At 40.0% G+C, this 14,247-nt stretch overlaps 1 protein-coding gene across 1 annotated transcript in view; it reads right to left on the bottom strand.

Annotated features, from left to right (window-relative positions):
* Positions 1 to 14,247, bottom strand: part of cntn5 (contactin 5) — a gene marked incomplete at its 5' end in the record, with an annotated part of 141,210 nt that overhangs the window by 40,822 nt on the left and 86,141 nt on the right. The window contains 1 exon segment of the mRNA XM_024277809.2: positions 9,943 to 10,087. Within this exon segment, the coding sequence (XP_024133577.1) occupies positions 9,943 to 10,087 (145 nt within the window).

The raw sequence follows: 14,247 nt of genomic DNA, 5'->3' as shown, positions 1-14,247 counted from the left end.
ATCTGCCCATTAGTGGCAAATGATATGACTCAAGTAAACAGAATACTGCAAAAAAAAGATTTTTTTTCCTGTAGATATTAGGACATAGTCACAACTGTAAGGACAGTTGTGACTATGTCAAAATTGGGCAAGGCTGGTGACCTGCAAAAGATATCAAGGTTGTAGACCACTTGATGAATCGATAAAGCCAAAATGTTCATGTACATTGCATACTGCGAGTGACGAATCATAGTAAAAACTTAAACAACACACAAGGGTCAAGTAAGAGTGAAGTATGTGAGACGCAGGTGTGTCATATTTAATTTTTTCAAGCCCAAATCCTGTGCACTGCGTATAGGGCCATTAGTGCTGTTCAAGTGACAAGTGTGCTCTTGTTGGGCTCAGCCTGACTGTTAGAATTTAGGAAATTAGACAATTAGAGTGTATGTATTAAATGCACACCTCTTGCATGCAGCATATGTGTCAGTAAGGGGCCAGTACCCGCACCTTACCAACGACTCCAGTGTGGCATAAGAACTCTGTACAATCAACACATTCTCACTCCCATCTAGTCATATAAGGACGTATGGTTCAGGTCCCCTCCGCGTCACTTTTTGACGTTTTGGGTGTCCCTAACTCATTGTTTTATGACGTGTTAGCTGTTCCCTTTAAATCAGGGGTTCTCAACCTCCAGGCCACAAATCAGTCCGAGGGTCACTTGGTACCAGGCCACAACCACTAAACCCTTGGGACGTTGACCGATACCCGTACAGGTTCTGCGTCCGTTACTATGTCTTGTCCCCAACCCTCAGGACGTGGACTGGACTGGTCTCTTTACCCTAACCTGGTATCGGTTCTGCATCCATTAGTGCATCTTATCCCTAATCCTCAGAACATGGACCGGTACCCTAACCTGGTAATGGTCCCGCGTTCGCTACTGTGTCTCGAGGGTTGGAGACCAGTGAATTAATGGGAACAACCAGCACATCAAAAAACGACAAGTTGGGGACACCTAAAATGTCAAAAAGTGACGCGGAGGGGGCCCGAACCATACGTCCATATATGACGAGTTGGGAGTGAGAATGTTTAGGTATGACGGCATCACCCGTACAGAAAAAGTGTGTGCAACTTTCACACCATCTCTTGAGGTTTCCTTATGAGGGGGGGATGGACACGGCATGCCATCACTTATAATGTACGGCTGATACTGTCGCACCTACACATTCTCACTTCCAACTTGTCATATATGGACGTATGGTTAGGACTCCCTCTGCATCACTTTTTGATGTTTTGGGTATCCCCGACTCGCTATTTCTTGATGTGTTGGCTGTCCCTATCAAATCACAGGTCCCCAACCTTCGATACGCGGTAATGGACGAGGAACTGGGTTAGAGTCTGGGAACCGGTCCATTCAGCATCCTAAGGGAGGGGACCCTGATTAGCATCTATGGTACCAAGTGACCTTCGGACCAGTACTGGTTTGCAGCCCAGAGGTTGGAGACCCCCGATTTAAAGGAAACAGCCAGCACATCAAAAAACGACAAGTTAAGGACACCCAAAACGTAAAATAGTGACGCGGCGGGGGGCACAACCATATTTTCTTAAGGTGGCATTACGCAGATCAAGGAAGCTGCAAGACACACCTGCACTCTACTCACGATAAGGCCGCTCTACAGACCCGGACAACCCCAGACAACAGAAGCATACGACTACGGCTTTAATCTGCTACTGAAAGAGAAACCCTCAAGCTCAGTGCATCAATCTTGTTCCACAGAAAACTAAACCCAGCAGATTAGTATGCAAAATCAGTTGCAGGACTCTTAGCGATTGCTAAACAACATTTACTGACCAGAACAACAACGAATCAACACATCAACAACAGTCTGACTCCATAATGCGTTGTAGCTCAACTGTCCACAACCAAATTTCCATGCTGGACGGGAAACAAAGCCGTCATGGAAGTATAATTGTAAAAATTAACATGAAATAAATCAAATTAATGACTGGGTGTGAAAAGCCAGGACTTTAGTGGTGTCTGTACGGTTAAAAGTAAAATTAAACCTGCTGTCAGAGACAAACAAATTAGAGGAAGTCTGGATGAAGAGCTTGATAATGTCAAAACCAGCAGACTCGGAAGGTAGACATTTGTAGATAAGTACGCTCATTTTCTATCGCACTAAACAAAGACACTCTTCAAGAGACAGTTTAGGGAAATCACAACTCACAAAAAAAACAGGGATTTTATGTAATAACAGAGGAAACACATATCTTTTCTTGCCTTTCAGAGTACAAAGCACAATGCGGCACCATTTCCGTACCTTTGAACAAGCACAATAGACTGCAATTTGAATAATTATGGTATAATTCAAAATTCATCAAAGAAAATTTTCGCTACAGCATTGGTTGAGAGCAACTGGGAAATAAAACTGATGTTGGGATTCTTTGTTCGTCTGCATCAGCATTTCCATAAATCTGAATAACCAACGCCTTCAATGTGCCTGAATCCACCTGACAAACCCACAGCGCCGCCGCCGCGTTCACAAGATCTGAAAAAAACTGTCCAACTTGGAAGAGCACATCGCTGAGCTGTCCTTTGGGGAAATCCAAGAGTAGGAGAAAGAGGAAACAAACCTGCAAAAAGCACTCTTTACATTTGTACACAAACCCTTCCGGAGCTGACGGGCACAAACATTTCACTTTGGCTTGTAAAAGCTGACATGCAACAGCTGCTTGACATTAGATGCTACAGGGTTTTATCTAAAAAACACAGTGTTTTGTGCTTTTGCATTTAAGGTATAATTTAGTGAACTTCTGTTTCTCCCCGGGGGTTTTCCAATGTTTGAAAAGACTCAAATCACAACGGATTTTGATGTAAAAAGCAGAGATGAGTGTTTTTACCAGTATTTTTAGGATAGCGAGGGTATGCTATGAAACAGAAATCTCTGTGGATCTAAACGTTTGATTTCCAGAAGCATGTTTAACCCTTTAACACCTGAGATTTAGCTGCAGTATTGACATTCTTTGAATTACCAGAACTCTTTGACCAGGCCTCGAGGGCCGGTGTCCAACATGTTTTCTAATTATTATCTTATGGGTTAAAAAACACCTGATCCAGGGTTTCTGGAAAGCCAGAAGGAGGTCTGGATTTAGACACCCCTGGTTAACGCAATTCACATAATTTCAATGGATTCTAAAGCTGAGAAAAGGAGTGATAGGAGGATATGCAACATTTTACAGTGGTGGTCCCCAACCCCTGAGCTGAGGATTAGCACTGGTTCACTGGATAATTGGTCCCCAGCAGCACAGAAAGAAAAAAAACACAATCTACATTCTTTCCATTTTATCTATAATCTGACTCTAAAGGAACATTTTATTTTGAAAAACCAGTGGACAACATCCGACACATTCTTCTTGACGCTAGTCAAGTTCCTAGTTTACGAGTCAAAAATACATCCGCTACTTTCTTAAAGCGTTCGCACCGACCACTAAACTGAAACCCCTGAAGCTAGTAAAGTCAACAAAAATAAAATTCAGAACAAAATTTTGTCTTCATTCATTGTATTTAGCTTTTGTAGGTTAACAATTTTAACATCTGTCCAGGGATGAAAAAAGCCGCTGGGCTAATTCTACCTTTATTGCATTCATTAAATGCATTTAAGGTGCACTGTCCCTAAGGAATAGGAAAAAAAAAGTTAAAAAAAGTACCCTTATTTTGATCTATTTTTTTCTTTTATTTCCTTGCTGATATTTCTGTTTTAACTTGGTCAGCGGCTGTGGGGCAGCGGTAGGGTGGTTGACTCCTGATTGGAGGATTGTGGGTTCGATTCCCGCCTTGCCCCCCCATGTGTCGAAGTGTCCCTGGGTAAGACACTGAACCCCGAATTGCCTCTGGTGGAAGGTTGGCGCCAGTATTCAGCAGTGGAGCCACCACAGTGTGTGAATGGGTGAATGTGTCTGTGACTGTGAAGCGCTTTGGGCCTTCAAAGGAAAGTAGAAAGCGCTATACAAGTATTTTTCAATTTATGCAAAATAAAAGGAAAACCTGCAAAGGATCATCTGAAATACTTTTATTATGAATACTGTAAAACTGTTGTACACCAAATCCTTTTAAAAAATATATATATATAATTCATTCATCTTCTTGTCCGCTTTGTCCCTTTCGGGGTCGTGGGGGTGCCGGAGCCTAACCCGGCAACTGATGGGCGGAGGCGGAGTTCACCCTGGACAGGTCGCCAGTCTGTCGCAGGGCCTCAATCACACACCCATTCACTCTCACATTCACACCTAGGGGCAATGTAGAGTCACCAATTAACCTATGAAGCATGTTTTTGGACGGTAGAAGGAAGCCGGAGTCCCCGGAGAAAAGCCACACATGCGCAGCCACACATGCGCCACACAGAAAGGTCACCAGTTGGTGGTTCTCTTTCAGGCCCCCCAAGCCGGGATTTGAACCGGGGCTTCTTGCTGTGAGGCAAGAGCGCCAACCACTGCTCCATCATGCAGCCAAAAGAATAAATAAAAAATATAAATATAATAGAAAATTAGATCATTAAAATTACATTTAATTAATTAAATTTTCACAGAAAAGAGCCAATGAGTAAACAGAAGAAGAGGCTTCAACTTCAAAATAAAACCGCTTCACTGATTTACAATGGTTAAGTTCTTACATAATTAACATAATGAATTTGATGTGGAGAAAAGCAACAGCTATAGTCTCTGTTTCAGAATTGCATAAACAGTTGAAGAGTTTGAAAGTGTGTGTGATTTTGTGTCACCGATGACAACCACGGTGCTAAAAGGCTAAACTATCTTTCTCAACAAACACATCATCAGGATTCTGGACCAAAAAAAAATGCAAAATTATAGAGCGTGAGGACGTTCTATTGTTTAATTTACAGCATTTGGCAATTTTATTCGAAGCACTAAGTCATTTTGACAGATGCAAAGTAACTGAAAATGATGACGAGAAACCTAAAACGGCGATACAAAACACACAAACCGTTCAGCTGCAGTTTAGCAGGAGACATTTTTCAAATTAGAGCGAAATAAATTCACTTCAGACAAGGACACTGAGGCAGAAAGGACAAGATAGGGACAACCGGGTTTACAGAATATGCAAATCAATTCAACTTTGGGACATCTGGAGAAAACAGCAGTAGATCACAAAAGACCTTTCCCATTTCACCTCTACCTTTGTTTTTTCTGACTCACAGCAAGGTTGCTGATGTGAAATCGAATAGATGGTATAAAGATAATCAGCAGCGATAACGTAAAAACTGCCAAATTACTGTCTTCAACAAAGAGGCTGCCTCGTAAGTCCAAACTAATGGGATTAATACCTTCTACTTAAGAGACAAAAGCTCCAAACATTACCGGAAATCCATGTTCATTACAAACCTTCATTAAGTCGGCACAGCTGTCAATGGCAGATAAACGTGCGGCAGATTACGTTTCCCTTCAGGAACGCCGCACCGCTCCATCCAGCGACTCTCACCATGGATGGTGTCAGAAAATCCTTACGGGAGTCACCCTGGCCGAGACCTGGAGGGTCACGGCCTCTCGTCTTTGTTTCAGACGTTTCCGATCGCAATCATACTCACACGAGGCGGACAGAAAGGTCTCCTAAATTCACCCAGTTGATTAACTCACTACAGTTGCAACACACAGCCTGCAAAATGTGGAAAATTCTGATTGGATTTTAGTTTAAGACGATGAAAGCACTTTGTGAGGAGTATTAGATCAAGATTAGTGACAGAGAGATCATGAAGAAAATGAAGCGCAGACGTCTGTAATGTCAGTGCCTAATAGTGAAGGATGGAGTGCTCAGAAGGAAGAGAAACTAATACTTTTGCCAATAGTTGTTTTTTTTTTTTTTTTACAAAAAACTTAATTTTATTTTTTGCCAAAGTTTGACTAAAGCTAGAAAAAAATCAAACTACTTAAATTATCTTATTAAACTATTCTAAAAATGTTCCTAGTGGTATTTTAATTAAGATTATGCTGTTTATTTTTTTAAGCCAAAATAAAAAAATCTGTTATTTTCTATGACAGTTTTTGCAGAGCAGCAGAAATTTGCCTCCGAGTTGTAGGCGAGACCATTGTCATATCTGTACTAGAATGTTTCAAACCCTAACCCTATTTGGTGTTTTTAGTAAATGGCGTGTAGTTGCATAGCGCTGTCCTACCTTCCTCAAAGGCCCAAAGTGATCTAAAGTCACAGACCCATTCACACACTGGTACTGGTGGTGGCTCCGCAGCTGAACACTGGTGCCAACCTTACACCAGAAGCAATTTGGGGCTCTGTGTCTTGCCCAGGGACACTTCGACATGGGTAGGGTGGGAATCGAACCCCCAGTCTTCCAATCAGTAGTCGACCGCACTACCGCTTCAGTCGAGGGCTTGCTGCTAATGAGGCTCTGAGCCATGTTGCTGTCTGCAGCCGGGTCCTCTTGAAATAAACGATGAGTAATATCTGAGCTATCCAGCCTTAAGGTTTTAAGTCAGAAGATGTTAATGGATCTATTTGTCTGCAAATGGATGCTTCAGAATTGGAACAGGGAGGCTTTGGCCCGCCCATGGAAGTTGCTGTATCACAAACATTTTATATTTTTTTTATCCACAATTTAAATGAAATACTCACAAATTTATATGTATATATATATATATATATATATATATATATATATATATATATATGTGTCCTCCATCATGAGAAAAATGCTACAAGAACAAGTTAAAGATGGTAAAAAACAGGATTTTTATTGGAGTGGGTTTTTAAACAGAACAAACTAAAATCGTATGAATCTTCTTGTATCAAATGTTTTCAACTGTAGTCCGTATTGCAAAGAATAATATTTGCAGTTGGATCATCTATCTGTTTTTGGCCAAAAAAGTAAATGCTTTTTTCATTAGAAGAAACTGATTTCCAGCTCGAATAAAGCTCCAACCAGCCATTGGAGCTTTCTGCCACCCATGACCAGCAACCACACAGACAGCGTCTGATTATCAACTGCCTGTAAATCTCTTGAAAAGTCAGCAAAATCTACGCTGATAAACAAGCGGCTGTTTCCCGACTCTAAAGTCGAGACGTTCTGCAGCGGCTGATAATTCTAGCGGCGTCGTCGCTCAGTTTGATTGATGTGTCCCAGCCCCGCTCAGCCCCCTGCAGGTGCACAGGAGAGATGTTTCTCATAAAAGATGATGCATGTGAATTTCAAATGCAATTGTGTGGTCTCAGTTGTCAGCATCCTAGAGAAGGAGGTGGGACTGGGTATGGATCTCTGGAGCTTTGCCAGCAACCAAGGTGTTTTTTTTTTCAGCAGTGACACTTGATTTTAGGAACAGTGATGAAACTGTTTATAACAAGACATGAACACCGTCGGAAAGTCTCAAATCTGATCTAAAGCACCTGGATTCGATAAGTAAACAAGGAGCAACAATGTAATATTTAGACCTCTTTATATCTTTTTGGACGATTACGTTTCTTCAATTCCTTTTTATCAATCGGCTAAATATTGGGTCTTTGTGAGGTGTTGTGTTTTCTAAAAGTCCTTCCAAAAAAAGAAGAAAAAAAATGTAGCTGTTATTCCACTGATTACAGCACAAACAAATCCTTTTTCAAAGTGTCACCTCAGACTCTGAAATGCACCATGGGACCTGTTGGTCCTTTACCACTCTAAAAAGAGTTTATCCAGTAATAATAAAAGCAGTCGGAATTAAACTAAACTCAGTCAAGTAATTTCATATTATTAATTATTGCACATTATTTTACAGTACAAAGTTGGTTTAAATCCTAATTTAAAAAAAAGATAGCACTTCATTTTTCTCCACATAAAAATTAAATGTGGAATTCCACAAGGCTTTATCCTAGAGCTCCTTTATTTAGCGACCCACTCTAATACAAAATGTGTTTTAGGTGTTTTTAACATGTTGTTCTGGCATTTTTCTCATGATGGGGGACATTTATTAAAAAAAAACAAAAAAAAAACTCGCGATGCCCTGTTTTAATTAAACAGTTCGATTTCTCTGGTCCACACCAGTACTAAGTTAGCTGCTAGGCGCTAGCCGAGGCAGCCCGCTGGGGGGGACCCTCCATCAAGACTGGGGACTCCTGGCGGGAGACACATCTAAGGAAATCCACAAGAAGGGTCCGGCATGTGTCCAGAATTGCATTCGCACCCGACGTCAACACAGCACGGCGCCCCGAGGAAGACCCCCACTTGGTATAGACTGCTAAAGCGGTGAGAGATCAGCCCATTTATACGTACAGTACGTGCATCTTGCATGACGCGTGAATATTGTGTTGTTTATACGCAATTCATTGGGGATTTGTGCCTCAATGGCGTCATTCTAACAAATGTGTGACGTAGACGTATTCTAGAAGTTATACATTGGTAGTACATGTGTGAAAAGTCAGCCATACATCGAATGGTTGTGGAAAGCCACAAATTTGCCTATGCATCTTGCAAGAAATACGCACAATTGTGTAATATTTACACAATATTTCCGTAAAAACTACACATAAACTGCGTGATTCACGGCTAAAACCCTCGACGGAGATCACTGCATATTGACAAATGATGAACGAAAGTAATACTTGAGAATTACCTACATCATGCACGTATCCCAAAGGTCAAAAATTTCCTATGTGGACAAGACGCAAATTGTATGTAGTGTCAGTGTGATACGACCTTTAGCTGGTGAGAGAACATGTAAAGAAATAAAGGGGGGTTATCCGTTTCAACAGTCCCGCCTACAATTCAGAAGCGAATTTGTCTGCAGAAACTATGTCCTAGAAAACAACACAGGTCTTGGATTTTGACTAAAAATGATATATTCATAATTAAAATACTACTGGGAACGCTTTAAAATAGATCAGAAGATGATCAGAGTGGGACTTTAACAATTACATTTTTAAGGCAGATGTAGCAAAATGATATAATTGTATAGCTAAAAAGAAACAAGAAAAAAACAGATGTCTGATAGACATTTTTGTTTATCTAAGCTGCTAAATAAATCATTACCGTTAAATATCTATTACAAGAAAAATATTGTGCTAATGATTAATTTTTTTTAATGGTCTTTTAGCAAAGCAACACTTTGATTGTTGGAGTTAAGGAAAATAAAAAAAGTTAATACTGCCTACACTTTAATAGTACTTCAATATGTCCTGTAATTTGTGAAATCAGCCAAGTATTGACTAAATAACATTCCAGGAATTGATTGACTGAAGTTTTTTCGGATTGATTTAGAAGTGCCGCCCCATGTTTTTATCCTTCACAGACTTGATTAGTGTATCAGTGTATTTCCTTGTCTACTGGAAGGATTGATCTGCTGCAGAACAGTCAGACCTTTGCTGTATGAATCCTAATTACTGCTGCAGTTAGAAAGTTAGTGTCTGGTTCATTGATTTTAAAATATAAGCTTCATTTCTGCCTTAACTTCTCCCTCTAAGGTTAAGGAAATGCATATAAGCTATTAACAATTGAAAAAAAAAGAAAGAAAACACATTATTAGCTCTAGTTGTTATGTTTTTGGTTAAATGCATGAAGAGGATGTTCCTTATCTTTGTAAATATGTACTTTTTTACAAAAGTCTGCAAAAAAAATGTGCATCCGACAGCATGTTGCTCTAAATTTGGCTTGTATTTTGTTGTAGCTAGAATGAAGGAACCCAGGTGTTCACCTTCAAGTGTGAAAACATCTGTGCTCCTTCAGAGTACTGGAGCAGCACTCCAGGCTTTAAGACTCACAGCAGCTGCTTTATGTACACTCAGGCAGCCCAAAGCATAACAGGAAGATTTGAAAAGCTTCATTTCATTCATTCAAGTTTTCAAGCATCCATTTCAGGGTTGCTGGAGCCTATCCCAACCACCGCCAAACAAAAGCAGAGCACTCTGCGGTTGGTTCGCCAGTCCATCACAGGGTTTGTTTCATTTCAAAGTGAATGAAAGACATTCCCCACCTTTTGCTTGGCTGTATCCTTCTGTCTTCTCTCTTCCATGTGATTCGGGGTTTGGGCGATGCTCTCGGTTTGCATTCCAGGTACGCATCTTTTCCCAGCGTGGCTATGACCCGGACAGGGTTTTGGAAAAAGACGGGTGCTGATGCTGTGCAGAAAAAAAAAAAAAAAAATGGGCATCATGAGTAAAATTAATTATTTTTTCAGTTAAAACATTAATTTTGCTCTATATTACAATTAGAATGATGGTGTCTGAGATTCTACTAAGATATGTAAACAAACTGCATCAAATAATTATAGTCAGCTAAAAGTGTTTGGTGCTTTTGTGCTCCATTTTTAAGGCTATGTGCAAAAACTGGTGACCGCTGCTTTTGTTGGCAATTATACATGTGTGCTGTTCTGTCTCCGACACTTTGCAATTAGGCTGTCAAAACTCTCATTGGCAGCAGCGTCTGAAAGCCTCTGCATGGGAACTTTCTTTGTGCTCTTCAGCAGCGTTAGGTGCAAACCGAGGTCCCAGAATGTAGCTGCGGTTCTGTGACCGTGTGGGAAACTCAGATAAATAAAAGCTGGTTTTACAGAAATCGTTGGAGTCACACTGAGCGCTTGCGTGAGAATTGAAAGTAAACATTAACAGAATGTGGAGCAGATGTTTTCACATCCGCTTACTACACAGAAACTGGTGTCATAAACATAAATGGTATATTTTTTTCTTTTAAATACATTTTTAAGATATATCTGAAAAAAGTGTAATTCTTATAAATTGTGAGCTAACACTTCATACAAATTCATAAAAAATACACAATGGGTGTTCTCGACAGAAGACATGGATGACAAAAATGAATGGTCTGAATTATACACTATAAAAAGTGAAACATTGAATCAATTAAAAAAGGTTCTGTATTTTTTTACATTTGAAATACCGGTATTAGTTTTTATCCAAAAAAAATGTTTGAGGTGAGTAACCCATCAACCCAAAATTTTATTAAATGAAATTTTTTTAATTGATCCAATGTTTCACTTTTTACAGTGTAGCTCAAAAAACTGCTACATATCCCTCGAAGAAACGCGGCATGATTTTTATGCTTTACTCAGTTAAATGTCCTCATATATTGGTGTAATTACAATTTCTTGTCTCAGTTTGTCTTCTAGCTGAACTCCTTAATGACATTGACCCGGTCACAATTATTTTTGACATTCAGAACATTTAAACTAATTAATTTTTAGACTGTGTTACGCAAAAGAAGTAGTATTTTAGTTTTTATCTCATAACATTTTTAAATATTTGAGCTGTGGTGATTTTAAAAAATACAAAACTTTTTTTTCAGTTAGTCAAGAATCTCAGAAAGTGATTTTATTTTATTTTTTAAAGCTTTGAAGGAGGGTTGAGTCAACTTAGGCGCCCAAAAGATACTTATACAAGACAGCAGTGGATGCAGCTTATTTTTTACAAACAGAAACCCAATTCTTGTGTTTAAGGTTAGGTTGTAACACTTAATTGGAAAGGTTTTGTCAATAAAAACTCAATACACGGCCAGAAGTCCTTCAATTGACCAAGAAAAACCTTCTGCAAGTTGTTATGTGTCACTTTGGTGTCTGTAACGAACGTTTGTTCTTTCATAGTTGTGTTTCATAATGTATTAGACTGTGTGTGGAGAAGAGAGTGTGTGTTTTGGTCATTTTAACTGATATTTTTGCTTTCATGTAGAAGGAATAAACCTTTAATATCACTTTTACTGGTGGACAGAAAACACCCTACATTCTTTGAACTACCATAAATAACTCGGAGCATTTATGCAATTTCCGTTATTCAGATACTAAAGCATCACAATAAGTTAGTTTGTGTAAATTGAGTAAAAGTTTTACTACTGTAAAGTTTTGCACATCAGCACAAAGCTGCTTTTTTCCGCTTCAGAAGCCGTTGCAATTACGTTAATTGTGTAAACGGTTGAAGAGTTACAGACAGTCACAAGATGCCAGGTGACCAAAATGCAAGTTGTTCAACAAATTCAGCAGGTGATGGCGCGACGGCATTTGCATTTTTACATGCTGCACAGTAGCCACAGAGGTTTTGGGAGAAAGTTAAAATTTTACGGCGCCCAGATGATTTTTCTCTAAAAGCTGACATTGGTCAGTGGCCGTCCATGCACATTTTAAGGTCATGCGGTGACAGTCCAGTGACAAACAGGGATGACACCGTCATGAAATTGGGTAACATCTGGGCAGCCACAAGTAGGTGGCAGCCATTTGCAGGCTGACAGCAACACTTACCCCAGACGATGTGTGACATGTGCATGAAAGCCGCCTGACTACTGCTGTCTCCATTCATGACCCCACCAACGGTTTTCGAAAAAATAAACGGGCGGTGGTATTAAATCTTGAAGATTTCGCCAATGCCTCCCCATCGTGCGGTGGCAGTCTTATTTTTGACCGTAACTTTAATCGTAATGGAGGTTTAAGCTCCAGATCTAAGGGTTAAAGTTTGTTTCAAATGAAACAGCATTAAAACTACATAAAATGGTCTCCTTAAACGTACAGTAACATACAACACAGTTTTTTTGCTTGTGGACTAACAACAACCAGTTTGTAGACACACTTAATGCCGTGCAGCCTAATTAGTGGCTAAATGTCAACTTAATGACGCCCCAGTTGAATGATTTGTGTTGCTTTGCGTGTTTTGTTTTTAACCAGACTGCTTGAGTGGATAATAAATACATACTAAAATCATTGCCGGCAATTATGTCTTGCTCAAGAGAATGAATTAAGGGGTAATGGCCTAAACGAAGGCTTTGGGCACCATAGTGGATGTGGTAGCACTACTCAACCATATGAGACAACAAGGCCATGCGTGAGCTGCAGGCTTTTGTCATCTCCAATTATTCAAATCTTGAATGATGCTGCATAGGTGACTTTATATACAATGACAATTCAGTCTCATCTGTGGCTACAGGCTGACCCCTCCCCCGGTAACACTTGTGTCTTTGAGGATGAGTCTCAGCACCCGACGTCCCTCAAGACATAAAAAAAGAGCAGAAAACGGAGCAGTGGCTGAGTGGGTTTGCCTTAATCCAAGCTGGTGCCTGTATAGTTTCAGCCGTCACTTTCCCAAAAGAGCTGGATGTGGGACAGGCGTGCAGATGGGAGCTGCTGCCGCTGCCCCCGCGTAGCCCCCAGTGATCGTTCATCTGCGGGCTGGTATTAGTCATGTAATCTGTCCGGATAGTGTTTGCTTTTTGGACATCCGCGGAGCACAGGTCAGTGGGAAGATGCCGCTGGAGGGTTAAGTTATGAAAACAATCGTCAAAGGCTTCCCAGTTTCACTAATGTGACTCTGACTCCAAGCGGGACAGAAGCTCCTCCTCATCAACTTAGATTAAACTCATATATATATATATATATATATATATATATACAAACTTACTTCACTCTTACAGACAAACACCTTACATGTGTCTTTTTGATAATGTTTCCCATTTTTGTGGCATTTTTCTCATGATGAAGGAATTATATAAATAAAATTAAGCTTAAATTTGCATTTCTGAGCATTTCTTTAGTTAAATGAATCAGGAACAGATGAAAGAATCCAATTTGAAAAATTTCATATTTGTGACTAAATAAGGCGCTAGGACAGCTAGATCCATGTATGCTTTCCTTGCCATTTTTGTTGCGCAGGTGCTGTTGGGTTTGGGTTATGTGGGGCTGTAGGCTAGTGGGAGAGCATGTAAACAGAGAGCTCTCAGAAATGATGAGGGGAGGGTCAGCTGAGTTTTGCACACCAAGGTCTCGCCCACAACACAGAGGCAAATTTTGAACAAACTCTTACCACTATACCTAATCTATGTCCTAAGAAAAGACACATCAAACAACCAAAAGAGGATCAGAGTGGCTTTTTAACGTCATTTTTTTGTTGGTTGGGTATTTGTCATTGGGTGGGCGACTTTCTTTAATCTATGAAGTAAAGTTTGGTTACCTTAGTGGTGTTATAAAAAAAAAAAGGTCATACATAAACCCAAACATTCTGTGAGATTCATGTTCTTTGATAAGGAAGAAAGTGATCCAAACTCAGTTGAAATTTAGGCAATTTCAAGTTGGAATAAACCTGTACAGAGATCTCCAGGTCTTGGGTATGCAAAGACTTATAAAATAAAGTTCACTTATATATGTCGAAGGTGGGCCACATTTGGCTCTAAGTCATTGTTTTCCAGGAGATTAGAACCCTTAACACCTTATATGGTCATCTTCCTTCACCAAACCTACATCTTGAGTGGTCAGTGTCCATGGTCCTGGTCCTGCCAGCAGGATCATTTA

The sequence above is a fragment of the Oryzias melastigma genome, linkage group LG13 (genome assembly GCF_002922805.2).
Source record: "Oryzias melastigma strain HK-1 linkage group LG13, ASM292280v2, whole genome shotgun sequence".
NCBI lineage: Eukaryota > Metazoa > Chordata > Actinopteri > Beloniformes > Adrianichthyidae > Oryzias > Oryzias melastigma.
This window is presented reverse-complemented; position numbering and strand designations above follow the sequence as displayed.